Source organism: Python bivittatus, unplaced genomic scaffold (assembly GCF_059951505.1).
Source record: "Python bivittatus isolate LINGU-HERP-01145 unplaced genomic scaffold, Pbiv_v1 ctg000810_np1212, whole genome shotgun sequence".
Classification (NCBI taxonomy): Eukaryota; Metazoa; Chordata; class Lepidosauria; order Squamata; family Pythonidae; genus Python; species Python bivittatus.
This window is the reverse complement of record NW_028277111.1, coordinates 1720456-1732567: the sequence shown is the minus strand read 5'-3', so window position 1 is coordinate 1732567 and position 12112 is coordinate 1720456. Positions and strand designations below refer to the sequence as shown.

General features: G+C 42.5%; 1 protein-coding gene and 1 pseudogene across 2 annotated transcripts in view; one reads left to right on the top strand and one right to left on the bottom strand.

The window, feature by feature from the left end:
* Nucleotides 1-1054: 1054 nt before the first annotated feature.
* The window catches only part of LOC103049051 (uncharacterized), a 32370-nt gene continuing 21312 nt past the window's right edge, over nucleotides 1055-12112 (bottom strand). For both annotated transcript variants that reach the window (XM_088129337.1, XM_088129336.1), the window contains exons 10-13: nucleotides 4921-7131; nucleotides 2930-2982; nucleotides 2534-2596; nucleotides 1055-1363 (exon numbers count right to left, since the gene is read on the bottom strand). In XM_088129337.1, the coding sequence (XP_087985463.1) occupies nucleotides 2552-2596; nucleotides 2930-2982; nucleotides 4921-7131 (2309 nt within the window). In that variant the 3' untranslated portion in view covers nucleotides 1055-1363; nucleotides 2534-2551. The remainder of the gene's footprint in view (nucleotides 1364-2533; nucleotides 2597-2929; nucleotides 2983-4920; nucleotides 7132-12112) is intronic.
* Nucleotides 9164-10874, top strand: LOC112542797 (CD82 antigen pseudogene; annotated as a pseudogene).

Genomic DNA, 12112 nt, shown 5'->3' with positions numbered 1-12112 from the left:
GGACCATAAAAAAGGCCGAGCGCCGAAGAATTGATGCCTTTGAACTGTGGTGCTGGAGAAGACTCTTGAGAGTCCCCTGGACTGCTAGGAGGTCAAACCAGTCAATCTTAAAGGAAATCAACCTTGATTGCTCATTGGAAGGATCGATAATGAAGCTCAAGCTCAGATATTTTGGTCACCTAATGCGAAGAGAGATCTCTTTGGAGAAGACCCTGATGCTGGGAAAGATTGAAGGCAAAAGGAGAAGAGGACGGCAGAGGATGAGATGGTTAGATAGCATCACTGAAGCAATGAGCATGAAACTGAGCAAACTCAGGGAGGCAGTGAAGGACAGGAAGGCCTGGCGCAATATGGTTCATGGGGTCACGAAGAGTCGGACACGACTTAACGACTAAACAACAAGAAGAAGTTTATATTTTAATGTCTTATAGTATTCTTACAATGTATTATTTATTATTTGCACCTTTTCTTTTTTCTCTTACTGATTTCAGTTGTGCTCACGAAGTATTTTTACAGTTTAACAGAAATTGATCACAGATTGGGTATGGAACGTCTTACAGGGCTCTTAGGTTCTTAATGATTAGACTACATTAACCGTATGATAGTTGAGATTGGATGATTTGAGATTTGTTGGTTATCCAGCTGTATTTTGTTTTTTTTTCCTCCTTCCTTATGCTTTCTATATTCCTTTAATTGTGTATTTGCATCAGCATTACTTCTTTTCCTTTTTTCCTGAAAGTATAATGATAATTAATTAAGGATAGATTTTTAAAAAGAGGGGTGTATGAAGCGGTTGCAGCCACCATTTTTACTTCTTTGATTCCCCCCTACCTTCCAATATTCCTATAAAGTTGGCCAGCTTTTCCTTTGGTTTTTTCTTTCTTTCTTTACATTTAGCATGTTGCGTGAACCAAGCCCACTTAGTTCATCATTCGGTATATTGTTCTTATCCAGAAAATGGGTTCAATCTCTTGCCGTTAAGTGTGCTATGTGAACTCAGATATCTAATACCACAGCCTTCAGAGATGAGGGGGAAAAATCTCTGCAAGGAAAGTGCACAACTCAATAGAGTCACTTTATTTTACAGAATTTCATTCAGATCTACATTGTTCGGAGAACGCAAGCAAAGAGAAACAGTCAGCATGATAACGTTTAGGGATAGCCACACCACATCCAGTAAGGGCTTGTACTGAAAAACATGAAGAGAGGAATTGGTTTTGGAGGAACCGCAGTCATCTTGATGTCCTCGGAAGGAAAAAGATGAGTTTCACAGAGTTCTTGACAACCTTGAGCGAAAAGCTTTTGGAAGGGCCTATGGACGAGTTTTCTGTGTGGTTTAGCAAACTAGCAGGAGTCCAGGATCCTTAAAAAGAATCAAAATAAGATCATTGGTGGATTATAAAGATCTGCTATATAGAGAATTCTACAGACCTTCCATTACACTAAAAGGATTATTTGCAAGCATCATTTCTACAAATGAGATGATTGTAATGTATGTATGCGAGGAATTGCGTTTTGTTAGCCCACATTCAGAGTTCAGCCTGTTGTATAAACTCAACCCTCTCTTCCAATACAACTGGGACGACCCAAGGATTGAACCCAGAGTGGGCTGAATGGTCCACGTGAACCATTCAATTCTATGGGTTAGAGCAGGGTTTCTCAACCTTGGCAACTAAGAGGTGTGGACTTCAGCCCCCAGAATTCCCTAGCCAGCATGCTGACTGAGGAATTCTGGGAATTAAAGTCCACACACCTTAAAGTCACTAAGGTTGAGAAATGCTGGCTTAGAGGAAGCTGGAAGCATCTGAGCCTCTACCTAAGAAAAGATGGAATAAAACCTACCCTGTGCCTGACGCAGAACAGTTAGACTACTCTCTCTCCTGGGTCCCCAAAACCCCTCTAGAGTTTTTCACAAGAAATGAACCAATGCCAGAATATTTTCTAAGGAGGAAAATATTAAAAGGAATTTCATCCAAGGGCCTGGGTGGCATTTAGAGAGAGACACAGAAATTCTCAAGTTGGTTCCAGTACCTAGATGATAAAGGTTCAGGAGGCTGTGATATAAACCACCAGCTGCAAATTCCTCCATTATCTGCACACAGATCTGCCTCCTCTTCAGACCACAGGAAAACTGTTAGAATGGAGATTAAGAAGTCTTGGTCGTAACGTGCTTTGGAATATTTGGGTTGCATGTGAGAAATAGTCCAGTTGCTGGAATTTCTGTAAGATATCCCTTTCTGCTCAACAAAGACTCTGAGAATGGATGCTTGGGAAAAAAATCACTTCCAAGTTTTAGGCAGATGCCAAAGAGGCTGACATCCCCCATCGGTGTAGCTGTGTCCTCACCATCAACCGCTGAGAACCTAGCAGATGCCAGCGATGTACAAATCAAATCAATGAATCAATGAAAGAAAAGGAAAGTGTGGGGTACAAATAACACTACTCCCCGCCGGTGCACAAACCAATTATTCCCTCTCCTAGTCCAGGACACTAATGGCCCCATCCCACCCTTGTTTCTCTTGACTTCGATTACCTTCCCGATGATCTTGTGCTATACGGCGGTGGTCAAAATAATTGTGCTGCAGTCCAGGCTCATCTGGAGGGGAGCCAGAAAATACAAATCTCTGGTTAAAAAAGAAAACCCATATCGGAAAACCCGCGGGTGCAGAACCCCTCCGACGTCAAACAAGCGCGGCTGGAGACACGCAACACAGTTAAGTGTCCCGTCTGACCAGCTTTGGGTCTCAGTGTGAGTCTCAATTTCAGCAGATGTTGCTTTGGCACAGTAGCACACAACTGCTGAAGCCCACCCAACGTCTCTGAGTAGCCCCAGAATACTATGTAGTTGATCAATTTTCACAGAGTTATTTCTGAGGCAGCTGGGAGGGTTCAGGTAGGGAGAAACCGGAAGAGGATTTTTTTCACTTACCACAGCGGTGGTGATTTCTTCCATGGAGAGTTCGGGAGGGCCGGCAACGAAATCTGAGGATGCAGAAAGTTAATTCAGTGGGATGATTTAAAAGTTTAAAGGACTTCTGAGTCGGTGAAAATGGGAAGAATTGGAAGAGGTGCCTGTTACACAGGGCTGAGGATACCTGCCTGTCCCACCAGATCAGACAGGGTGAGTGGACCCCTGGTCCCCTCTTTTAAACAATGCCATCTGGTGGGACCTGGGAGGTGGGCCTTCTCTACAGTGGTGCCTGCCCTACGGAACAGCCTCTCCAGAGACCTGGAAGGCCACAGAGACCGGCATCTTCCTCAAGAGAGAGCAGCTTTATTTTGGTCAATGACCAGCAAATCCAGCTCACGTATACTTCGGACAGGAATGTTATGGCTCCTCTCTTGCGTGAAATAGATTTATTTTGGGTGTTTTGTTGTTTTTGTCAGTTGTCGTAAGCCACCCAGAGTTAGGCTGTATAAGATAGGCAGTCGTATAGATCTTTTAAATAAACAAATAAATTCCTCTTCTGTTCATGGGACCCTAGAACTTGGGGTCAACTGGATGAGACCGGTAGAATAGTAAATAAAAAAAAGAAAATACTTCTTTGCACAGCACAGAATTAAATTCTATGAATCGCGGCTTAGATTCAACATCTCTAAAAGGAGAACCAGACCGATTCACAAAGGATCTCTGTAGGTTTGATAGTGTTTAATAAAAACAGCTGTTAAATTCAGCCTTTTATCCGATGGGGTATTGTAAAACCAGAAGTGAGTATAAATTCCACGCAGTGAGTGAGTAGGCTGGGAGGCTGGAATTCTGTTCTTTAAAGACAACTGATTTCCTTTTACTATGGTTAGCAGCCTCTTTAGAAATGAGATTTGAGTCGTTCCCCTTCCTTTTCTATAGCACTTCTGCCTTTGGAGTAAGATATGAGCCCAAAATAGCTTTTTATATAGGGGAGGAGAAGATGGCCTAGGAACAGCCCCTCCAGTGAGCTCCACTTAAACCATCTTGAAACCACACTGAACTCCTGAAGTCTCCCCTTTTTTCTCTGTTAAACTCTTTCCATCTTGTTTACCATTTTTAAGTCCTTTTAAAAAAAACCTCTATTATAAATACTTTTTTATACAGCCTCAGATCTCACAAGCCAAGTGTTACTTGGCGCCTTCAGGATCTTGAGGCAGAAATCTTTCCTAACTTTTTTTACCCTCCATCTTGGAAGGGGATTCTGGTCAAGGAAATTGTGACATCCTGCTATTGATGGATCCAAGCAACTTGGATGCTTGTAGCTCCAATCTTAATTTCCCACCGTGCCCCAGCACAATGCTAGGGCTCTATGTAATTTTAATGCTAATGTAATTTTAATGCTAACTGGAAACCTTTTTTGGACTTTTTGAGGGAAACCAAAAAAAAAAGAAATTATGTTGTATGGATTTGATGATTAGAAATAATACGGGTTAATGGAAATAATGGAAGTTATGTTTTAAATTTAGAGTAAGTGCTTGATGTATATTGTTACTTACATCTGTTGCAAGAAGGGTTGGAAATCAATCTTTTTTCTTTTGTTTCTTTTCTGCACTTTTGATCTTTACTATTTTCTTTTTTTTTTCAATTTCTTTTTCTTCTGCTTTCTCTCAATATTAGTTTTTGTTAGTTTTTACTGTTCCTTTTTAAAAACTTAATATAGTTATTACCAAAAAAAAAAAAAATGCTAGGGCTCTGGGCGAATTTTCAGCAGCAGCCAGATTTGGGCACCTGAAGTCTGTCCAGGCTGAGGACACCAGCACTGGCAATTTTTAAAGCAAGCATGAGATTCAGTTGCCACCAACCCTGGGGCGCTTAGAAAACCTGTTAACTGGAACGCCAGGAACTGATCTCAAGATCTTCTGAAAGCGCACATGCTTCCTCAAGGGCAACTTCCTTTCTCCCCAAGAAAGGAAAAGACTTCCTTTTCAACCACGCTTCCCATAGTGTCTCACCTGCATGGGTCCTTTCGTGCTCTGCAAGAAGAGACCGCTGACTGAAGCTTTCCGTGCACTCAGAACACTGGTAGGGCTTCTTGCCTGTGTGGGCCGCCCGGTGGGTGAGGAGGGACTTCTTCCAGCTGAAGCTCTTCCCACACTCAGAACATTTATAGGGTTTCTCTCCCGTGTGAGTCCGCTTGTGCACAATCAGGGCAACTTTCTGATTAAAGCTTTTCCCGCAGTCAAAGCAGGCATAAGGCTTCTCTCCCGTGTGGATGATCTCATGTCGAGCCAGGTGGTCTTTTTTATGGAAGCACTTCCCGCACTCGGCACACGGGTACGGTTTCTCACCGGTGTGGATTCGTGTGTGGTTGATCAGGCCCACCTTCCAGTTGAACCCTTTCCCGCACTCAGAACACTGGTACGGCTTTTCTCCAGTGTGCGTCCTCTTGTGCGTCATGAGACGGTCTTTCTTGTAGAACCTCTTCCCGCACTCAGAGCACTCATAGGGCTTCTCCCCCGTGTGAGTCCTCATGTGTGCCACAAAGTTGGCTTTCACGCTGTAGCTTTTTCCACACTCGGCACATTCGTGTGGCTTCTCCCCTGTGTGGGTCCGTTTGTGGGCAAAGAGTGATGACTTTGCATGGAAGCTCTTCCCACACTCAGGACACTTGTAGGGTCTCTCACCTGTATGAATTCTCTTGTGTTGGATGAGGATCCATTTCCCGCTGAAAGTTTTCCCACACTCTGAGCACATGTAAGGTTTCTCCCCGGTATGGGTCCTCATGTGTATATTCAGAGCTGATGTCCAGTTGAAGCCTTTGCCACAGATTTTGCACTCATGTAGATTCTGCTCCCCCGTATGTTTCCTCATGTGCATGATCAGGGAACGTTTCCAATAGAAGCTTTGGCCACAGTCAGAGCAAGTGTGGGACCGTTCCCCTGTGTGGGTTTTCTCATGCCTTAAAAGGTAAGAGGAGCAGGAGAACCCTTTCCCGCAATGTGAGCATTGATACGGCCGCTCTCCTGTATGAATTCTCTTGTGTACATCAAGGTACGCTTTCAGAATGAAGCGTTTCCCACAGTCAGAACATTCATAGGGTTTCTCGCCTGTGTGTGTCCTCCGGTGTGTAATAAGGCCAGAAATCTGTTTGAAGCTTTTCTCGCATTCAGAGCATTCATAAGGCTTCTCCCCCGTATGGGTCCTCTTATGTGTAACAAGAGTTGCTCCATGATTGAAGCTCTTCCCACATACTGAGCACATGTAAGGTTTCTCGCCTGTGTGGATTCTCCGGTGCGTGATTAAATAATCCTTGCGGCCGAAGCTTTTCCCACATTCAGGGCACTCGTATGATTTGAGAGCTGATCCAACTGTGTGGGTTTTCTTATGTCTCCTAAATGACGCTGTGTAACTGAAGCATTTCCCACATTCGGCACACTGGTAAGGTTTCTCTGCTGTGTGGCTCTGCTTATGTATGTTGAGAGTTCCTTTCTCACGGAAACTCTTCCCACAGTCGGAGCACTGATATGGCTTCTCTTCCGAATGAGTTCTCATGTGTACATTAAGAGCCGATTTCACGGTGAAGTTCTTCCCGCAATCTGAGCATTCATATGGCTTTTCTCCCGTGTGGATTCTCCTATGTACAGCAAGGTGCGGCTTACGGTTGAAGCTCTTCCCACAGTCTGGGCATCTGTACAGCTTCTCCCCTGTATGGATTCTCTCGTGCAGAATAAGGGACCCCTTGCGGAAGAAGCTTTTCCCACACTCCGAGCAAGCGTACGGCCTCTCCCCGGTGTGGATTCTCTTGTGTTGAAGGAGATACGCTTTCTCACGGAAGCTTTTCCCACAGTCTGAGCACTGATAGGGCTTCTCACTCGTGTGGCTCACCTCGTGGCTGAGAAGAGCGTGACGGGAGGAAAAACTCTGGTCACACTGGGGACAGCTGTACAGTCTCTCTCTGCTGTGACCCCTCTCGTGTATTATCAACTGGGACCACTTGTGGAAACTTTCCCCACATTGTGCACATTTGTACGGATTCTCTTTTGCTTTCTTCCCTTGGAGAGGTCCCTGGACACTATCTGCCCTATCGTCTCCCTCCAAAGTCTCATCCGGGGTTGCATCTTGCAGAGATTCTTCTCCAACTTTTCTTAGCGTTGGTTCTTCTTCTTCCTGGGTAGACTTTTCCAGCTGAGCGCGCGCTTCTTTTTCTTGTGATCGATCATGGCCTGTTGGAACAAAACAAGACTTAAAACTGGACTCTCAGCAACATCTACTGAGCTGAGCATTCTTTAAACCCAGTTTTCACCAATCTCCAGGGGTCAGGCTTGAATGGAAAGGAGATTTGATCTCTTTAGCCTCAGCTGGGAACCACTATCAAACAAATCGGAGAAAGTATACTTAATTAAAAAATGTTGGCATTAAGAGGCCTATCCATTCTGTTCCCCCAGTACACAACATCATTATCATAGAAGCAAAGAACACGGAACAGAAGAAATTTTGCTCATCTTATTTTATGTATGTTATTTTGTGTATCAGCAAGCTTGTGAGTATCTCTCCTTGATGCGAATGCTATTGCTTTACTTGCATAGGCAACCACACTCAGAGATTTCTTATAATATTATTAATAAACAATACATTGATTGAATATTAAAGTTAGTACAAAAATATACCACAATGGGAGGGGAGAGGAAACAAACCCTGGAACCAAGCTGGATTGTTACTGAATACAGAGGGGATTAATTTTCAAAGTATCAGTCATCAGGACTGCAAAAAGAAATTAATTCTAAATCCATGAAGGCTGGAGTTCATCACCAAGGACATATATTTATCAGCATAACTAGCAAAAGGGGAATATAAGCATAGTCTGGCTTTTGATTCTTTGTTCTGGTCTGAATAAAAAGAATAGTCAATATAGTGCTTATAAAACAGTGTAGATGAAATACTCCAAAGAGTGGCAATTGCTGTAGATTATAGGTAATATCTATAATATTTCTCAAAATGGAGGTCCTGGTGTCAATATATATCCAGATCAGAAATCTTCTATTCCTTCCCTCCCCAAATTTGCTGCTCTGGTTGGCAACAGTTGACAGATTAGACACCCCATGGCTGTTGGAACTGAAACTGTGTACACAAAGTTGTTCTAATTTTTGTCAAGACTCTTATCAAGACTGCAACTTTGGAGCTGCTAAAATAGATGGGCAAGTTAATGGTTATTTTCCTATGTAGCAAAAAAAAAGAGGGGGGGTTAAAGAAGCAGGTACTCTCACCTCAAATCCCCTTTCCCAGAGAAAATAAATTGTCAGCCCAACCGAAGAAACATTTAGACAAATGATGATTAAAACCCTAGGAGACAGAAACAGTGCTTGAAAGCAAGGGGCTTAGAGGTAACACGTAGCAAAGTGTTATATCATCAGTAACTTTTGTTCAAAGGACATCGTCTTTGTCTAAGTCAGTGTTTCTCAACCTTGGCCGCTTGAAGATGTGTGGACTTCAACCTTGGCCGCTTGAAGATGTGTGGACCTTGCTGGCTGGGGAATTCTGGGAGTTGAAGTCCACACATCTTCAAGCGGTCAAGGTTGAGAAACACTACTGTAGACAAAAGCTTTGCTAAAAATGCTTTTGCTTCAACCACAATGGATTCCAGCAATGTGCAAATGGCTTTATTCAAAATTCTACAAAGTATTATGGGAATGAAGCAATGCTGTTTGCTTTAAGATGGGGCCTCTGACTGAAAATTAATTGCAGAGCAGTTCCCTGTCTAAAATACCAAACAAAACCATGCTTTCATTATTATTCTTGGAGTTACCCATATTATTATGAACATCAGCAGACTGAATTGCAAACAGCAATCGTTTCTTAAATGACTGAAATATAAAAGGCTGGTATATTAAACTGGGGGAAAAGATTATCCCACATTATATGATGGGGCAAGAACACCATTCTTAAAGATGTCACTATGATGCACTGCATGCAGGGCAAGATGATAAAAATAGGAAATTATTGGAGTGACTTAACTAGACCATAAAAGAATTAAACAGATAATAAGAGAGGAAGAGGGAGAGTCAGTTTAGTGTAGTGGTTAAAGGCACCAGCCTAGAAGCTGGGAGATCATGAGTTCTAGTTTTGCCTTAGGCACAAAACTGGTTGACTCACTCTCTCTCATCCCTAGGAAGGAGAAGGCCAGGGCAACCCGCTTCCAAAAATACTGCCAGGAAAACTGAGGGACTTGCCCAGGCAGTCATCAGGAGTCAACATGGATTCAGGCACACACATAAAAAAGAGAGAAAGAAAGAAAAGGAATTAAGCCCACTAGGCTGAAGGCAGATGCTCCACAGCTGGTGAAGTACCATTCTTCCATTGTGTGTGTGGACTTCTTTTTCTTCTCTTGAACGTTCCAAGTTCTGAACAGAAAGCCCAAGGTTCTGTTAAAAAGGAGAAGATGGAAGATGGGATTTTGCTGTGTGAAAGTCACCATGTACTTGTTTTTCTTCTTCAACCACCTTTTCTTCATCTTGGGTGCGCTGATGGTTGGGTTTGGAACCTGGATTTTGGTTGACCGAAAGTCCTTCATGCCCATTCTGCAGAACTCAGTGCCAACGTTCCAGGCTGGGGTCTGCGTCTTCATTGGAGTCGGCGCCATCACAATGGTGCTGGGCTTGCTGGGCTGCTTAGGGGCCCTCTGTGGCATCCAGTGTGTCCTTGGCTTATACGTCACAGGCCTGGTGCTCATTCTCGCAGCCCAGATCGCCGCTGGCCTGATTATCTCCTTCCAACAAAGCTCGCTAAAAGCAAGAATGCCTCAAGCGGTCGCTGATCTCTTCCAGACGTACGATCCTAGTGATGAAGTTAATCAGACCCTCGAGACTGCTTGGGACTTCGTTCAGTCCCAGCTGTCATGCTGCGGCTGGACCGGGCCAGAAAACTGGCAACTCAACAAAATCCTCTGGAACAGAAAGCTGGCGTTCTATCCGTGTTCTTGCAGCAACGAGACAGCGGACGCCTTGATAGGGACAGGCTTCTGCATTTTGGATACTGATTCTAACACGACCACAGTGGCTGACTGGCCCGTTAAGAAGCAGGGGTGCCAGACAGTTGTGGAGAACTGGTTACAGGATAACTTTGACATCTTTCTTGGGGTCTGCATAGGAGTTGCTATCACGGAGTTATTGGGAATAGGGCTTTCTATTTGCCTCTGCAAAGGCAAAATATGCCAGTGCTGAGGACGACACCCAAGTGTAGGAACCTTGGAGCCTGGATGCTACCCACAAGGAAAGGGGCGACTGGTTTCCTTATTCCAGATGGTTCTTGGCAGTCCCTGTTGGAGCATCTAGCCAGACAAGTCTTCCTCTACTCATCGTGCTTCTTCCACCTTTACAGCCAATACTGCAAATGGATACAAAGGTGCCAAATGGCATTGCATTTAGGTGTTATTCACCACCAGAATAAGATTTAGGATGCTCTTTGCCCCTTTCTGACTCCCCTTTAGCTCTGTTCATCACCCCTTCCTTCAATGCAATTTGGGGGATTAGGCTGGTGGGCTTCTTCTGGAAGTCCTGCTGCCAGAGACAGGCTCACCCCTTCTCCATTTATTCAGTCACTGCTGAAGCCTGACTTCTCAAATCTCCTGGAAAGTTTCTTCAATCTGGGATTGTATCATTTGCCATATTTCTCCAACCTCTTAAAAATAAAGTAACAACAGCACAAATTTGTTTCCCTTCCTGTTTGGTCTTTGGGGATAGCCATCAGATCAAAGGTTGGGTCAGCTTCAAAGGATGGCCTTGGATCACAGGGTGGAAGTGTCTGAAGTTTCATTTTTTTCTTCCTTCTCAGCTCTGCTAGGCTCCTTTTCCTGATTCTTGTTCCCTTGAAGGCAGTTTATTTTTTAATAGTAATTGTATTAAAAATTACAATTAAAAAGATAAAAACTAATAAACTAAATGCAGGAATAAAAAGAAAAAATAGTGCAGAAAAGAAAAAAATAGAAAAGAAAAAATAAGAATATAGTAAAGAAAAAGAAAAATATATAAAGAAAAGACTTTCCCCTTCATCACAACAAGTATAAACAATTTTAGTAACTTATCATCTTTTCTTAAAATACAACAAATGATCTCTTCTCTCCATATCTCATCTCTTATCTATAAACAAATCCTTAAAGCCTTGTCTTTCAGTCCTAGTCAGCAAAAGTCCATGAAGGGTTACCAGAGATAATGACATATACATTTTAATCTTGATCAAATAAACCAACTTTACATTCTTTCCTTTTACTTTTAACAATCTTGATCTTTAGTCCCTTAAAATAATGTCCTAGAATTTGATTTCTTTTCATTTTTTTCTTTGTCCCTTCTCACAAAATTCTTCAAAGCTTTAACAAGCCTCTTTTGTAAATCCAATATAGGAAAATTATCCAGGTCACTCTCTTGGTTTGTTATTTATATATCCCTTTCAATTATTAAGACATCAGCCAGTTTTTTTTGTATGTCCAGTGTAGCATCTTTTCCATATTGTAGCCTGTCATTTTTAAATCCATTTTCAGATCAATCTAATCTTGTCAGGTAAAATTTGTTTCTCTTCTATAACTTCTTTTAAACACACTCTAGCTATAGAGGCAGACACTCTTAAAATTAACTTTTGGGTCCATTGCTCAAAAATATCCTTCAATATGTCCAATGTTAAAATATTTTGCTCCATTCTGTATTAGTAAGTCAAATTTAAGTGTTCTCCTTTAATTGTAATCTTTAGTTTCTTCTGGTTCCTTCTAGTGTCCAACCTTCAAAGTCTCATCCTATGTTTTTTTAAAAAAAATTCAAAACAAAAGCATTTTTCCATGGGAAGGATTCTGATAATTAATACCAAAATCTTATTTCAAATCCATTTGGACCCATTGTCCATTTGTAACTTTCCAAAATCAAAGTTCTAATCACCGTTTTGCTGTTTATTCCCCCCCATTTTTCTTTAACTCCTTAAATTTGATTTAAAACTTCTTTCGCTAAGGATTGAAGGAAACTTGACTTGTCGATCCAAAGGTTAACCAGCAATTTCTGAAAATGATTAGAAAAGGAAGAATGCAAACCCAGTGTCCTTAAAGGCACTGACCGTGGTTTGAGCAAGATGGCTAATCCCTCGTCTCCCAGAGCTCTAAACCTGCTGGAGACCACTGTCTTGTCTCCTTGTCTTCACGAGGAGCAACTGTCTGGCGCACTTGTGGGC